This window comes from Mastigoproctus giganteus, chromosome 3 (assembly GCF_048544385.1).
Source record: "Mastigoproctus giganteus isolate SK-2022 chromosome 3, ASM4854438v1, whole genome shotgun sequence".
NCBI lineage: Eukaryota > Metazoa > Arthropoda > Arachnida > Uropygi > Thelyphonidae > Mastigoproctus > Mastigoproctus giganteus.
The window spans coordinates 18,801,501-18,819,912 of record NC_143577.1 but is presented as its reverse complement, the minus strand read 5'-3'; the positions used below and the strand labels follow the sequence as shown (position 1 = coordinate 18,819,912).

At 36.0% G+C, this 18,412-nt stretch overlaps 1 protein-coding gene across 1 annotated transcript in view; it reads left to right on the top strand.

The window, feature by feature from the left end:
- Window positions 1-9,140, top strand: part of Dhps (Deoxyhypusine synthase) — a 97,642-nt gene extending 88,502 nt beyond the window's left edge. The window contains exon 10 of the mRNA XM_090369874.1: window positions 9,054-9,140. Coding sequence (XP_090226000.1) covers window positions 9,054-9,140 — 87 coding nt within the window. The remainder of the gene's footprint in view (window positions 1-9,053) is intronic.
- The last annotated feature ends 9,272 nt before the right edge of the window (window positions 9,141-18,412 follow it).

The window sequence follows — 18,412 nt, the reverse complement described above, 5'->3', positions numbered from 1 at the left end:
CCAACAAATGGGAGGCATTCTGGGAAGTAATCTAAGAAGTGACTAGGCTTTTCATACCAATGAAGAAATACTGTTCAAGGCTTAGACCTAGATGGATGTCAGATGAACTGTTGAGACGTGTGGCAGAGAAGAAAAGTGTATGGTATATATATAAATTATCAGGTAATGCAGAAGTCTATGGTAGATATAAATTAGTCTGTAATCAAGTCACAAAGGAGGTCAGACATGCTAAGGCAGATTATGAGAAGTCTCTGACAAAGAAAAGCAAATACTTCTATGCTTATATTAACAGTAGAAGGAAGTGGTTGAATCACATTGGACCACGTCTATGGGCTAACTGTCGATGATCCTGCTCAGGTTTGGACAAATTGAACAGGTATTTTGCATGTACATTCACACATGACGAATTCTTTAGGGAAGAGGATGCCAGACGTTTATCAAACTCTAACAAGGAGCTAAATGACTGTAATAACTAAAAGGAAGGTGGAGGATAAATTGTTGAGGATGGACTTAAAAAAATTGTGTGCTGAGCACACACACACAACAGAAGTTAAGTGAAACTTCTTTAGGCAAACATTTATCACTTGACTGAGGATCCCATATTGACCGTATGAATGCTGCAGGTGACAAATCTGCACAAATGGGAGCTTCGGAGATATGATACGTTCTGTTATCAAATCTAGTTTCGGCAAGTGCTGTGGCACTGGACGATATTTAAAACCATTTGACTTTGATAGAGCCGGAATCACTTTGTTCTTGAGAGAGCTATGGCAGTTGTTACAGGCAGACATTTGATTTACATCCTCATTTGGAAATGCTGTTTGAAGAAGAGCGTCATCTCGACTGCTACAATTTTCACATTGTTCTTGAACCAAAGCCGATCACACATGGAACAGACAACCGAAATCATTATCCACGAAAGTACGTTTAAACTGTGCATGGATGCTTCAGTGTTTCTTAAAATCCTGTTGCAACTCCTGCTGTGTATTATGCCCGCTACATGTTGAACAATTTGATGGAGTATTTCTGGCAATTGGTTTTGGTTTCTTTGCTTTTTGTTTACGGCTGGGCTTCGATGACTCTTCATCGTTTTCATTTGCAGCATCAACTTGCACGACTCCTTCCAGATTCACTTCTAATATTTCTGGGGAGGTGGATGGACCTTCTCCGGCTTTTTTGTTCAACTCAGTTGCACACTGCAATCTCTCCTTTGTACTCAGTGGGAAGTGGTTTCACTTCCACATACACGCATTGCATGTATACCTGCTCTATACGGCTTACAATGCTCACTATTAGTCTTAGACATGTTGAATTATACTTGATTCTAATAACCAGTGATCAATATAACCGGCACTTTGCTGTACACAGTGTAGTCTTCCTTACTTCCACCTTAACATGATCTTAACGCCAGTTTCTCCAACACCAAATGTATACTTTGGCAATAGAAAATTCTCTACATGCCAATTTTTTGTGTAACTAATTATCTTTAATTTAAACTCAACTGTGTTTATAGAAGTCATATACACTATGTATATTAATTTCTATGCAGACACCCCTCCATGTGCTGTACTGTGCCAGAAGTTCTCCACACATGCATATTGGCTTGTACATGCCAGTATAAATCTTGTAGTCTGCCTGTGCAGCAGCAGCAGCAGCAGAAATATGTTAGGAACCAGTATAGGTCGGACTGGAACTTTAAATGACTTTCAATGTGAAATGATGATTGGATGGTACATCAGTAACTGTGCATTTTCTATAGAAGCAGTGCAAGAATTGCTTTCACCTCAGCGTGCAGCTATTTTTAATCTATTAGTATTTATATCCCCCCCCCCAAGTAGCAGTTCTCTTAACCACCTAACACTGTCACGATAGCATCAGCAAATATTCTTGCACCCTTTCTTTTTAAATGTATCACATCCCTGTAGAAGCAGTCTCTTCTGTTAACAAACAGGATCGAATTGATTGACAAGGTTCTCATCACATACTCCCTCCTATCATGTCTGAGCAGAATTGCACACTTTCAACTTTAACCCTAAGGTGGAAGACCATGGGTGATATTTCAACAAAAAAAGTCTGAACAGCCTGACAAGCTCATGGAATGTGTTCAACAAACCATAAAGAGGTAGTTCATGCTGCACACATCTGATTTGACAGAAAAACATCATGGAGCATATCCAAGAAGCTGCAGGAACATATATCAGTACAACCTCTTATAGCAAGTTGCATAGCACTTGGGTTCGGTGGTAGGGCATCTGTGCACAAGCCTAATATCATTGTTACCAAAACAAAATGGCAGTTGGAGTGTCGTTCTCAATGTTCATAGACTCTAGAACAGTAACAGAAGATGTTGTGGAGTGATGAATCCAGCTACACAATGTTTTGTTTCAATGAACATGTTTGGATATGGTGATTGACCGGAGAGTGCTTCCTGTCTGAGTGTCATCATCTCAGTCATGAAGTTTGATAGGTGCAGCGTGATAGCACAGACCTGTTTCAGATTTGCTTTGGTAGTGCCTGAAGCTGTGAATTGTTTGAATGTTTTTATTTTGGTCAACTTTGTGCTACCTACACTTGGCAGTACTGTTGAAATGGGCCCTGTCAGTACCAGCATGACACTGCTTCATGTTGTTCAGGATTAATTTGTGGACAATAACATTTTAATGTTATTGTTTATTGTCCACAAAAACAACAATAACATTAAATACAGGACTTGGATGGATAGGCCTTGCTTGATTCAGATGTTTCCAAGATGGACTACTCAGCAAGATTTGTATGTATGAAGCATGGGATATCTCATTTCTTGAGGAAGATCAGAGATCTCAGTATACCATATAGGTGTAACTTTTAAATAGAAAAATTATTTGTCCAGTTTTTTCCTTAATCCTTTTTAAACATGTATTAGCCAATAAATTGATAGAACTGTTTCAGTAAAGACTCAGTTATAGTTCTGTGGACATGTACTATGCTGTGCTTATCTTCACCTTGTACTTTTGGTAGTTTCTGCACAATGTAAGGTAGATAGCTGATTAGAGATGGAACAAGCTAGACATATGAATTGGGAAGGAAATAATTGGAAGTTGGAAATAATTGGATGATTTCATAGAAATGAGGATAATGGCTAGTGTTATGCTGTCTCACACAAGCCATTAAATTTTTCCATGTTTGGTAGCCCACTTGTTAAGTATTATTGCATATTTCTAATTATTACAAAATAATCTTAATCAAAATTATAAGCACAAGTTTTCATTTTTTCACCCTTAATTTGTCTAAGTGGGCCTCTGTCTGGATCACATTCTTTCACCTTTTTCCCCCCCTCCATTCATTTTGTTCTTTCACCCTATATGCATCCATGATGTGAGTATTCAGTCTGGATTAGTCTGAATTATTTTGACCATTTTTACAGTTTGGTGAGGCACACGCACACAATGCCAAATCCCCACAAGCTTGTTTAGATAAAATGTTTAACTCTAATATATACTTTAGCAAAAGCCACAAAAACAGCTGTTGGTTATTTTTATTGATTGACTAAACAACTAATTGGTAAGTAGTACATTTGAGGGATCATTAACCCTAAGGAAATCACACCGTATTTCAGGAATACAGCTAATGCAACGCAGCCTTATTCGTCCAAGTTGTTTGTTAAATATTTGCCAGCATATTCCTTTTATGGCATAAAGGGAGCAACTGTATAAACATTTTTGTGGCATTTAAGAAAATGATAATAATAATGCCTGATGTGGATATCTGTTATCATTTATGATTGAGAATGTCAGTTGAAAACCAACCACATTGATTATAACATCTAAGTTTTATGAAGTGGTGAACGTTCTTCAAAAATACCTGTCATTAGTCTGTGTGCCAGCTGATAAATATGGAAGTATGTATCAAGTTTGTAACTTGATACAAACCTCCATATTTAGTGGTCTTTGTTGAAATGTGGTGCAGTAGCCACACTCAGGCTATAGCACATCATTTCTAGTGATTTAATACACAACTAACCGCTATTTTAGCGGTTTGTTGTGTATTATGTCTGTATCAGTGTACGCTCATGGACTGATTTGCATGTTGTGTGAGTTTAAAAACTCGTGGGAAGGCACTGTTCCTTCTCCTTATAATTGGCTGACTATAGTTCTAACTGAAGATGCCTTTCAGAACCCTCTTAACAGAATCATTTGAATTTAGACGTTGCCAAATTGTGAGCGCTGGATTTTGTTACAAGTAGCATAAACCACTCTACTGTTATAGAGGACATTAGATAGTGGATCTTGAAACTTACAAGATGTAAAGAAAAATAAACAGAAATCATTACATCAATACTTAGTCTGTTTTTATCTAATTTGATAGAAAGAATAAAATCAAATAGAAAGCTCTATTTTTGCTAATACAATATAGTGTATTCTCTCTCTATTATCTTGGCATAAGAAGTGGCTGTTTTAAATTCATTGTGATATTGCAGTGTTATATAGTTCTCTTATTAAACCACTTTGCAATTGCAAAATTGTATTTTATGTTTCTTTAAAAGAAGTTTTTTTTTTTTTTTTTTTTTACATTTTTTAAAATTCATTATTTGTATTAGAATAAATTATTTATCTTTCATTATGACATTAGATATTAGTTGTTTTTTTTTTTATCCAATGCAAGTTCATTTATTTATAATTTGGGTATATACACAATCAGACAATTCAGTAAAAAAGGTAAAGTGCAGCTATTATCAACCCACTGCAGGATGGAAGCCTCCTCAACAATTCATGCTGAGGGAAATGGACCATAATCTGCCATGCTGGTCCAGTGCGGGTTGGCAGATCGACCGTATTCAGCAGTCAGGGGCTTGAACCCTAGTCTACTCAAAGAGCGTGTGCTACTGCATTCCTGCTCCTGACCACTCAGCTACGGAGGCCGTCAGTTCAGTAATACATTCTAATTTTTAATGTTATTTGCTGAGATTATAGATGGGGTACTCCATGGCTTTTTAGCTAAATTGAATAATTTTATCACTATAGCATACTTTAATTAAACTTGGACTATGTGGAAATACTACTAAATAAGAAAATTTTAATAAAAGACATTGTTTGAAATATTTAATTATTTTATTGGTAGGATAAATTGATACAATTAGACTCAAACACCCCCTTGCTACATTTTGAATTCCTATATATAATACAAAATGTAAAAAAAATTTATTAGCAAATGGAGGTCCAGGATGATTTGCCTCAACATGAACTCCACAACAGGATAGCAGTGTTCCTTCACTATAGCCTAGGTTGCTGTTGCACCAGTAAAACCAAACCAAAAAATCCTATGCAAACTGGGTAGTGAACAGAAGTGAGGCCCATATGCCTGATGGCCCTTTTGACCTCATCCCACAGTACTTTCTTAGGTTGAGATACACAGAAAAATCTCTTTCATGATCCTGGGAACACTCCTGCACAAAGCCTAACTACACATACATTATCTTTCTAAAAGAGCGTTACTGGGAATGGGAAAGATGGTTACCAAGAGAGGATGCACTTCATCTGTGAAGCTGTCCAAGTAGAATCTACACTACAGGCATGTGTTCATTGATATCTGAAAACTAAGCATCTCCAACAATACTTTTAAACATGTTACAATGTATACACCAAGTATGAGTTCATAGAGTGGAGTGGTGTTCCCCCATGCCTTGGTGCTGCCATCAACCCTTTGATTCCTCTACTTTTAACAAACCTTGGCCTCAGACTACTTGTTTGCACCCTTGCATTGGACACAGATTTTCTCAACTATGAGCTACACCTTTGATACCACTGTGCATGTGTGGTCATACTGTTTTAGCTGTTCATATGGTTGATAAAGTTGTTTCCCCCCTCCCACTTACGTGTGGTTTACTCAACTCTTGTTTGCTATAGCACTCTATTTTTGATAATATTTTTGAAAATTGAAAATTTCTTTTCAATGGGTGCCCCCATTGAAAAGAAATTTTTACCGCTCTTCAGTTCAATTTTACAATCATTTGTAATTCATAGCATTTGCTTTAAAAGATGTGATCTTTGATTTAAATTGACTTTTAATAACCAGTACTGTAAATAGTGGGGAAACAACAGCTGTATTAGTATTAGCCGCATAGAAAGCCTATGGCTTATGCTGCACCGGCAAAAAAAAAAAAAAATAAAATAAAATAAAATAATGATATAAATAAATAATAATAATTAGTAAAAGAAAAGGAAATTAAACCTATCATCCTATGTGCTTCCCTGACCCGAAGGTACTATCCAGATGCCTTTGAATTTCCCCAAACTGTCAGCCTCTACCATGTAGGCAACTTATTCCAGTAATTTATAACTCGGCTAAAATAAACTTTCTGCAGTCCAATCTAAACATTTCCCCCCGTAACTTGAATTTATGTCCCCTAGTTCTAGCATCATTTATAACCTTGAAAATTCCGTCCTCATTCATTTTACTGTTGCCTCTCAGGGCCTTAAACACCTCAATCAAATCTCTTCTAAGGTGTCTAGTTTCCAAGCTCTGCAACCCACATATTCAAAGTCATTCTTCATAAGGACGCCCTTTTGCCGATCTCACAGGCAAGTTACCCGTCTTTGCACCCTTTCAAGAAGCTCAATGTCTTTCTTTAGGTGCGTTCTCCATACTTGAACACAGTATTGCAAGTGTAGTCTAACAAAAGCCTTATGTGATGGGATTATCACATCCCTATCTCTACTTGCAAAAGTTCGATAGATCACTGATAGGACACCATGGGCCTTCCTTGCAACCTGTTTACAATGCTCAGAGAATTTCATGTCTGACCGTATCGTAAACACCCAAGTCCCTTTCCTCCAGTACTGGGTTTAGTTGAACTCCACCAAGTGAATAAGTTATTTTGGGATTACTGTTTCCCAGGTGTAATACCTTACACTTTGTTGGATTAAAGCATAGCTGCCATTTTTCTGACCATTCCTGAAGTCTATCTAGGTCTCTCTGAAGAAGCTCAGCTTGACAGTGATCATTAACTACTCTAACAATTTTAACATCATTTGCAAATTTAGACATCACGCCCTCTATCCCTTCATCGATGTTTATGAAAATTAAAAACAACAGTGGTCCTAATACTGATCATTTGGGAACCCCACTTCTTACATCAACCCAATCTAAGGAATAGCCATTTATCACAACCCTCTGCCTCCTGCCCTGAAGCCATCCTGCTATCCATCTAAGGATTTTCCCAGTGATTCCAACCGGTTACAGCTTATAAACCAACCGCTCATGTGAGACTGAGTCAAAAGCTTTGCTAAAATCTAAATAATGTCGAAATTATTCCCTAAATCCAGCTCGTGAGTGATCCTTTCAAAATTTTATAGCTGTCTGTACTGGTTGAAGTTTCCTGTGGCTATAAATGCTCTGGTCACATGCAGCATTTCTTGCATATTCAAAAATATACACTTTATGCATCCTCTAGGCCTAGAAGTGTAAAATGGGAAAGGGAGCCCACCGTGGTTCTTATTAAAAAAAAATTATTGCCACAGTCATTATTAAATTTTTCTTTAGGAATTTTAGTAAAAGCAACTCTGTCATTTCCTGACAGAGAGTTGCTTTTACCTGCACACTGCTCAATAGCAATGCTGTTTTCAGTTTAGTTTTGGTTTCCAGTTATTTCTGGTATACATATTATGTAAATTTTGTGTCCATATTTTTGCTTTTTTTTTTTTTTTTTTTGTCATTGAACTTAATTACATATCCATGTAGGTAGTACCAACCTCTCTTTTTACAAAATGGCCTTAAAGAGATTAAGTGAATCAGATAGTAGTACTAATAACATGAAATGATATCAGAAAAACGTGTCATTTGACATTCTAAAAAGTCTGGATTGGGGAGAGTGCTAGATTTACACTAAGTGGTGTTGACTGAAAATTAACAGTATCACGAGCTATTATTAAAAATAATATAAATAAAGTATACATATAAGGTTCTGTAATTTTAAGGTAAGTTTTTTTGAACAGATAGTTCAAGGGCCTTGTGATGAGATCCCATCACATGGCCCAATATTTTTCAAAATGTTTTCTTTGATTTCTCCACTGAAAATTCCAGAAATCTCTGGTAGTTATCATCCAATTAAGAAAAATGTATGGGTTAAGTTAAACCTAATTACATGCACATGTTGAATGGCATCTGTAATGTACAATTATTGATAGTTAGCTTGCTTTACTGACATGCTTTCCTTCAGTCATTGAAGCGTACAAGGTTTTTAATTTGCATTTCACTTGCCAATAGTTCTAAAGGTAGTTTTAATTTCAAAAATTAATTTAAAATGTTTTAAATAAATATAAAAAATGGATTTTCAGTTATGGTTCAAAAAAGATTGAAAATAAAGGTGGCATTAAAAACGTGAACAATTTTTTATTTTTTGGTAATTTTTCAAATGCACGCACATATGGTCGAAGTGACCCACGTGCAAGAGGAAGGTCAGTTCTTCATGTGGCAGGTTAATATTGTTATGAAGAGAAATAATGCCCTAAAATCAGCCAGAAATAATGGTCAAGCCAGCCAGTTAAAACTGACATTATCTCCTATGGATAAATCTCCCCTTCTGCTCTGTTTAGCAATTGTTTGTAATTCATTGGTTGGTTGATTTTACTGGTGCAAAAACAACTGTGGTTATACTGTGCCGGAAGAACTTTGTAATTCATAGTATTTAACTGGTACTGTGAATTAGAGATTCCCTTAGTGTTCTGTTTTTACATCCTCAATTAAGAACACTAAGCAGGGGATGCATTAGCACCTCTCCTATCCAATTTCCCTAATATCATTTTATATTCAAAATAGATTATATTATATGTTCATTTTTGCCACAGATATATTGTAAACAGCTGAAGAACTGTTTGCTTCAAGTCATAGGCACATGCGAGTGGTGTGCTTTTGCTAAATTATCCAGAGATTAAATATATACAGTTTTTGATATGATGTATGTATATTTTTAACTATTATTTGTATCTTCTTAAATGTTAACTTGAAGAATGTAGTAGCATAATATGCATTATCAGTAAATTCAAGTTAAATTAAGAAATGACTTAACTGTTTTATAGGTTTATGCAGATGCTACGTTGGTATTTCCTCTGTTAGTTGCAGAAACATTTGCAAGATGGCATCATGGAATTCAGAACTGTTTATGACATTTAAAATTTCTAATTTATGTAAATTAAATTACCTTCACTGTAAAAAAAAAAAAAATCAATTCAATAAAGTAGTGTAATTAATGACATATAAGGTTTGTGTTAAATTTTGTGTAATATTTAATAGGAATTATCTTCTAGTCAGTAATAAAGAAAAAATTACATTAATCACAAATTTTCATACATAAGTTTTCTAAAAAAAAAAAACTTCCGAAAAGCGTAGTTTGCTGCTCCTATTTAATTTTGGGGCGATGTACCCATACCTTGTAACAGACCACTTTGAATACTTTCACAATTCACAGACAAAACCTGCACATTTTACAGTGGTGGCATATACAATGAAAAGTCAAACTGCCTTTGTGGTAAGAGATCAAAAGAATTACAAGGCACTGGAATAATTTAAAATTTTCTGAACCTAACCAATGATAAGACTGAACAAATATGCATAAAAGTTTCAAAAAAAAAGTTCAGTTGCAAGATACTGCAAAATAAACATTTATTTTCTAAATTTGACTACCAGTATGTAGTTAAGTGACATTGTTGCAAGGTGAGGTGTATTGGTATCATTTACTTCCTTATTTTTAACTAAATAGTGAACTAATCATTTCATATATGGTTGGCATTTCATAAGTAATGTATGTAAATCTAGTAATAAACAGTTTGAAGTGCTTTCAACATTTGTAAATTCCCATTATTTTCTAAAAACCTGGCCCTATGCAGGCACATTTGCTTTTATGCAACTAAATTGTTCGTCCGACTCTGTCAAGGAACAATTAAGTTGCATAAAGGCAAATTTGTGCATAGCCTTCTGGGAACTGTTAAGTTACATATAACCAGCAATTTGCATTTACTGGATTACACACAGTGGTTGCTGTTAAACTCTTAAAAGACAATGACACAAATAAAGCAGCCAGTTCTAATTGACACAATTCAAAATACAGCTGCCCATGCACAAAGAACTAGTTTTCACTGGCAATCACTATACCCATGTCAAAACCCTGGCCTTGTAACTTGGTAATTACAGATCAATGGCACTGAAAACTGCATTGCAGCATGACCAGGAAGTCCATGTTGCCAGTGGTGTCTAAATGAACACAAAGTATGATAATGACAGAACTGGCTTTGTCTGCAATGAGTACCTTGTATGCAAGAATCCTGCAGTACAACCATAAGCACAGTCATCATATCACATTTGTAAGCCATACAAGAGTGGTTTTATCTCTTGGTTTGTAGTGTGCCAGTCCAAAACCACAGATAAATCAGCCTAGTTGCACCAAATAATTGTTTTATCTGTGAATGGAACCAGCACAGTAATGTTGTTCATGGTGGATTCAAATAGATTTACCCATAAACATATCAAGCATTTAGTGTCAAACAACATTAACTACTAAATTATTTTGTAGTTGATATTTTTGTAATTAACCAAAAAAAAAAGCCATTTGATATTTTTTTTTGGTTTACCAGAAATGTACTTACAGCCTAATCTAACTTGTAATGTACTAGAGAGATACAGTTCTATGACATGATATGCATTGTTATTTGTATAAAGTAAAACTAAAGTTATCGCAAAAAGAAAATGCAATTTTGTAGTTAATATTGTTTGACACTAAACCGTCAATATCAGCATGGTTTTAATAGCAACCTAGGGTCAAGGAGTACTTTTTTTACTTTGAAGCAGATTAAGCTTAAAAATGCCTAAAATATTTGTCTCTAAAAATATACAGTTAACATCCATGTCTGTGGAAAATGAAATTTCAGAATTAATAGAAGTTTGGAAATGAAATCCTAAATAAAATTAATTGAATTAGCAAAAGCTTCCTGGCAATCAGAGTAACTTATTTTGTTCATTCTTAAAATCACTTTTACACAGGGTTACTGTGTGTCTAGATTTCCCTTGACACATCCAAGAATTTTGCCTGGGGTTAGCCAAGTAGCTGGCTGTGGTCCTTGGGTAAGGTATGCATGCTGCTACAAAAAAATTTGACTACAATGGCCAACAAGATATATAAAAAAAGAATTATTTAAGGAATTTCATATGAATATATATTATTTACTTGTGCATTTATGTTTATTTGATTCTGTACTGGTGAAAAAGAAAAGTTTTGCAACGTACCTGCTTGCTTTGGAGCACTTTAGTGTCATGTTCACTTTCTTGACAATATTATATATTAGTTATGAATTCATAAATACTGACCACAATAATAGATATTCAATAAATTATATTCTTAGATTAAGATTTCACAATCACAATGTTTTGTACGTTTTCTTATTTTTTGTTTCCATGTTTTGTACGTAATTATTCTTAGTTCCTCATAGTGGGATTTCATTAATTGTATTTATTCAGGTATATGAGTCTATTTATTAACCTAATCATGACTTACCCTATTTTGTTTTTTGCCTGTTTGAAAATGACATACAACAATGAATACTTATCCCTATCATTCATATGATCACATAGAACTGTGCTGGTTGTGAAAATTGTGATCTAATACATGGATGTTTCGGATTTCTAGAAGTACACACTAATTAAAATCATGGATAAATCTTTTTTTTTTTTCTCCCGCACATGGTTTTAATTGCTTTTAACATGGATAATTTTTAATTTTTCCCTGGTATTTCTTGTGTGCATTAGTGGGAGAGTTTTTCTGATTGGTAAAGGTCTTGACCCTGGTCCATTTCTGCAGGGGGGGGCACTCGTGTGTGTGGCCACCTATTGGAGAGGCCAGAAGAATGCTCCTCATGACAGCACAATGGCATTGATCTCTGATCTTAGACTGTGTTGGTTACTCAGGCAGTATCAGTATATTAAGACACTTATATAGCAACATAAGATCCCTACATTTATAGTTGGTGAAACAGGCAGTTTATTACTATTTATTTTTCTTTTTTTTAATCTTATGCTTAAGTAACACTATTGGAGACACCAAGAGAAAAGCTGTTTTTTTTTTCTGGCAAACAAGTTATGTTACATATAAACAAACTGTCCAAATAAACGGCTGGGATTTATAGTAGTAATAAAAAAAATTACCTGTGAATATCTTTGTTGTATTGGATCACCTCTGCCTTGCAATGTTTAATTTTTACCTGGATTGCAATAATTTTTTTTTTTTTTTTTTTTTTTCAAGATGACAATGCAACTATTCACCATGCAAAAATTGTATGTGAATGGTTAGATAGTTATATGAGTTTTTAGGAGCATTAGCAACTAAGGCCATATTGCTCCAGGATATGCGGTGGTCATTCCCTGACCTTTCCACATCCTCCGTATTTGGTGGTGACGGGCTCGAACCCCGGTCTAATCAAGAAGTGTGTGCTATGCATTGCTGCTCCTTCCCACCTGGCTACGGGGGCGCCTATGTGAATGATTCAAAGAAACATTCCCAAGATTTCCAACAGAGATGTTGGAAATCTTGGGAATGTTTCTCGAACATGGAAATAATGGCTGCATAATTCTCCAGATTTGAATCCAATTGAGAATTTCTGAGATATATTGGAAGGAACCTGACAGTTCTCTATATCCATAATACAGCAGATGACAAATATCCAAATGGAAGAATGATGAAATTTGAAACAGACTCCCTCAGACACTTAGAGGAATTCATGCTACAAAGCATACAGACAACATAAGGCACAACTAAATAATGACGAAAGGTTTCTAATTTTATGGCCAATAACTGCATATGAGTTAATTATTAATGATGTTATAGCTCGGACACACCATGGGTTTGTTAAGGGGAAGTCTTGTCTGACCAATTTGATTGGATACTATGATGTAGTCACAAAGGAACTGGATGCAAAGAATAATTTTGATATCACATATTTGGATCTTAGAAAGGCTTTTGATACTGTTGCACATGGAAGACTGCTGCACAAATTGGAGCAGTGTGGCATTGGAGGCAAATTGCTGCTATGGATAAAAGGATGGTTGAGTGGGAGAAGACTGCAAGTGGTAATCAATAGACACTGCTCTTCATGGACTAATGTTATTAGTGGAGTCCCCCAGTCTTTAGTGTCGGGTTCATTGTTGTTTTCTGTATTTATTGATGATGGTATATATCAGGCTTAACGTCCTAGTTTGCAGACAATACGAAGGTTGGCAGGGTTGTTAATGACAGTACGCTGCTGGAACAGGTAGATGGGCTAAGAGGTAGCAACTGAAGTTTAACATTGACAAATGTAAAGTACTGCATGAGGGTAGCAGTAACCCCAGAGTAATGTATCAACTGTGTGGTACTACACTGACAGAGGTAGAGAGTGAAAAGACCTGGGGGTAATTGTGCAGGCAGATATGAAGTTTTCTGAGCAGTGCAGATGGTCTGCAAGAGTAGCTCATGGTGTCTTGTCAATGATATACAGGAATTTTTCTAGCAGGGATAAGGTGGTGATTATCCCCTTGTATAAGGCAATGGTCTGGCCACACCTTGAGTACTGTATACAGGTCTGGAGGCCTCATTTTAAGAAGGATGTAGAGCTGTTGGAACGAGTACAGAGAAGGGCAACAAGATTAGTGAATGGAACAAAGGGTTGCTCTTATGAAGAAAGGCTTAAGTTTTGCAAATTACAGTGTCTGGAGACTAGGCACCTGCAAGGTGTTCTGATTGAGGTGTAAAAAGCCTTGAATGGTTTGAGCATGCTCAATGCTGATGGGACTCTTCCTCTTGCTCAGAATAATCGCCTCAGAGGGCATAAATTCAAATTGAGGAAAAACAGTTGTAGGATAGATGTGCAGAAGTTTGCCTTTAGCCAGCGGGTAGTTGATTGCTGGAACAAACTTCCATCTGTAGTTGTAGAAGTTGATAGCTTTTTTTTTTTTTTTTTTTTGTTATTTGTTGGCGCATTGGCTTCTGTGGCCATAATGCACCTCCGAAGTTTTACTCATCCAAGCCTGAGACCTTTGGATTGCCAGGCAGGCACTTTACCAACCTGGCTAACCCAATCGGCAGTTGATAGCTTAAACAGATTCAAGGCAGAACTAAACAAACATTTGGAGTGGGTAGATGAGTGAAATGAGAAGTGGGTGGGTGTGTTTTTTTTTTTTTTTTTTTTGGCTGATGCTATATAAGCTTGCTTTCTTGCATCATGTGCCCTTGCTAATGCTAATGTGGACTGGCCACTTAAAATTTTGGGTTATACACAAAAACAGTTTAAAATAAAAATATTACAAAGTATTAAAATACATCAAAAGCTGTTATCAAAATAATAACATAAGCACAGAACCCAATATACAAATATTTATAACATAGCATAGTTTTGGATATACTGCAGATGTGTCATGTTCCCCAAAAAAAATTATGAAAAAAAAAAAAAAAGTAGTATGCCCAAAGAACTAGCAATTTCATATTGGAACTGGAAAAAGTGAATATTGTATTACTCATATCTACTGTAAATTCTATTATCATATTTCCAAGAGGAGAAATTAGCTAAAATTGGCTGTATATTCAGTTGCAGAGATATTTTTCTAAACATGACTCATCAGAAACTTATTACTGTAGACACCCAGTAGATTTTCACCTCAGCAAGATATGCAATAAAAGAGTATCAGTGGAACACTAATTACACACAGCTACTTCTGAAAGGCAATATGGCTATCATTCGTCAAGTGCATTACATTAGTTACAAAGCAAATTTTTGTAGAAGAATAAGAGAAATTTACCTCAATGTGATATGTAGAACACTTCCATATGATACTTTCCAGAAATTAAAAGGAATAAAAGATTAATGCAAAATGATTACAGTAAAAAATCAATTGAAAACAATTCAAATACAGAACCTCAGCATTTTCATCTTTAGACAGGCGATAAAATTTGGAATAAAAAAACTATGATACATTATTTAATAACCTTAAGGACTGTAGACTTGGCAATAATGATAATTTATTCTCACTGGATGTTACTTCGTTATATAGGGTTGTTCAAAATGAAGTCCGGGGTTTCAAACAATTCCTGTACACACATGAGCAGACAGGAAGAAAGAAATATTTCGAGAATGCAAGTATTGTAATGAAGTTTTTTTACATACCTCATAGATGTTCAATATGAGAGCCTTTAGTGATCTGGCAGACATCAACTCGGAAAAGGAATTCTTCCCACACACGGCTTACTAAGTCAGGAGTGATGCTGTCAATGGTTCTGGTGATCCGATCTTTCAGTTCTGGTATAGTTGCAGGTAAGGGAGGCACAAAAACGTTATCCTTTAGGAAACCCCACAGGAAGAAATCACATGGCATTAGGTCAGGAGACCGAGGCGGCCAGGATTCGATCTGCAGCACTCCCACATCCGATCCATTGCTGCGGTAAATGGTAGTTTAAAAAATTCCAGACTATGTGATGGAAGTGACATGGGGCACCATCTTGCTATAGGATGGAGTTCGCACTATCGTCCTGTAGTTGGGGTAGAAGCCATAAGCGTAATAAATCCAGATAAATCTCCCCAGTTACAATCTTTTCACAAAAGAAAAATGGACCATAAACTTTCCTTTGAGATATGGCGCAAAACACATTTACTTTTGGAGAGTTCCACATGTGTATGCGGATTTGATGTCTCCCAAAATCGCACATTCTGCTTATTCACTTTCCCTGACAAATGGAAGGTCGATTCGTCAGAAAAAATCACTCTGTCAGCAAACGTGTCATCTTGTTCCATGCGGCTCTGCAGTGCAGTGCAGAAGTTACTCCTCGTGCACAGATCATCTGGTTTCAAAGACTGCAACAGGGTTAGACGATATGGTTTCATTAGTAATTGCTTCTGCAAAACACGCCAAACTGTAGTTTGTGGGATGTGAAGTTGTTTGCTTGCCCTCGTAGTGGATTTCCTTGGGCTCCTTAGAAAAGTTTCCCTAATGCATTCCACATTAGCATCTGATATGGGCGAGCGACTGGGACTTTTTCCCTTGCACAGACATTCTGTCTCCTTAAACTGCGTATACCATCGTTTAATTGTCTTGTTCGTCAGCAGATCTTTTTTAAATTTTGTCCAAAAGTGGCGTTGCACAACGGTAATAGATTTACTTACATGAAACTCCAACACAGTAAAAGCTTTCTCAGTACATTCTGAAGCCATGTTGCAACAGAGCAGAACTGAGTCACAAGTAAACGAACGACTGCACGGTGGTATGCGTCCAATGCCATCTGGTGGTTAGCCATGCAGCATACCGAACATCGCGAGCGTGGGAACGAAACTTGAGATATTATGTGTTCTTTCGAGATGGCTACAAATGATTATGACACATGCGCTTTCCCAAAAAAAAATTCTGAAACCCCGGACATTATTTTGAATAACCCTGCATATGAATGTAAATGAATACACATTAGATATTCTTTGGGATATGTTAAATAATAACTCTATACTGGTTATTTATACGAAGCTTCCTATTAAAGAAAATTTTCACTTAAACTTGTAGTTGAAGCCAACTGTATCACCTTTCGAGACAAAGTATACAAACAAATTTTTAGTTTGCCAATGGGATTGAGTCTAAGCGAATTAATGTCTGAGGTCTATCTCTCAACGATTGAGTGTATATATTTGATGCCTTTTCTATCCTTTATCACACTATGGGAGGTATTTAGATGACGTTCTGGTACTGATAGTAGTAGCACTATTCAAGACGTTTTACATTAATTTAAAATAATATTCATCCTAGACTCAATTTTACATTGGGAAGAGAAAATATGAATACTGTCATTAAATTTTATAAATTTCACGATTACTTGGGACATGAATAAAATCCAATTTAACATCTATCGTAAACCAACAAACACCATTATGCTTCTACATTATAACAGCTATCATCTGTTCATCTACAAAAGGTCTATTATCTTTGATCAGTTTCTCAATGCCTACATTTCTTGCAGTGATTTCGACTCATTGGACCAAGGATTTTATTACTAATTTTATTGAAGATAATATCCAATGCAGAATTCAGTTAAGTTAAATATTATTATTAAAAAAAAAGAGAGAGAGAGAGAGAGATTAGCCAATATGATGATCTGAAGAAAACTCACCTAAACAAACAAAAAAAAAAAAAAAAAAAAAATGTGGAACCATTTAAAACTAGTAAGGGCTGGTTGAATAGATTTAAAATCCAGAGAGAAGCTGAAAGTGCAGATGCAGCCGAAACTTTCAAAAAAGAACTTGTTAAAATTATTGAAGAGGGATATTATGTGTTATACTTCTCAACAAGTTTTTAACATAGATGAAGCAGGACTTTTGTGGATACGAATGCCTAAAAGAAGTTGCATATCAAAAGAAGAAAACATGCCAGGTTTCAAAGCGGCGAAGGATCGATTGACTTTATTGTTGGGTGGTAACGCTGCGGGGGATTTAAAATTAATACCCCTTTTATTTGGAAGAGGGCAAAAGTTCAACCCAAAATCGACACATTTTTCAAGAATAAATTCATCAATTAAATTAAATCAATTTAGATCGATTAAATTCATGATTTTAATTGGAATTTTAAGTTTAATTTTGATACGTAAGTAGCTACCACATAATTATATACGTATTGTAAAGCAGTTATTAATCAGTCCAAACTAGAGTTTGAGCAGGCTAAGAGTAGAAAACTTGCTTCTTGCCCTAATGGTAGCCGAGCATTCTGGTCCCTTGCCAAAGCTATTGGCTGCAACTTTTGCCCATCTCTGCTCCCACCTCGGTCCAAACCAGATGGTTCTGTCGTCACTTCAGCCAAGGATAAAGCTGACCTGCTAGCATCCCATTTTACTTCCAACTCATATATTAATGATCTTGGTAAAACACCTCCCACCATTCCAACACGCTTCATTCAATGCCTCCTGTGGTCTTCTGGCAAAAGGATGTCAGAATGATTTTGACGAATCTTGATGCTAACAAAGCTCCAGGTCCCGATGGTATCTCTCCACTTGTTCTCAAAACCTGTGCTCCTGAACTTACTCCTATTCTTTGCTGCCTTTTTTTCACTTTCTTATTCCAAACGTGTTTTTCCTTCTGCTTGGAAATTTGCTCATATCCAGCCAGTTCCTAAAAAGGGTGACAAATCCCTCCCATCCAATTATCGTCCCATTGCAATTACTTCTACTCTTTCTTAAGTAATGGAGAAATCAATTAACCGCCAACTCCTAAACTACCTTGAAACCTTCTGTCTGATCAACGATCGCCAGTATGGATTCCGTCAGTGTCGATCCACTGGTGATGTTCTGGCTTATGTTACCCATTTATGGACTAATTCAATAGCATAAAGGTCTTCTAAACAAGCTTCCATCTTATGGTTTGCCAACAAACCAAAAGATGGAAGACAGAAG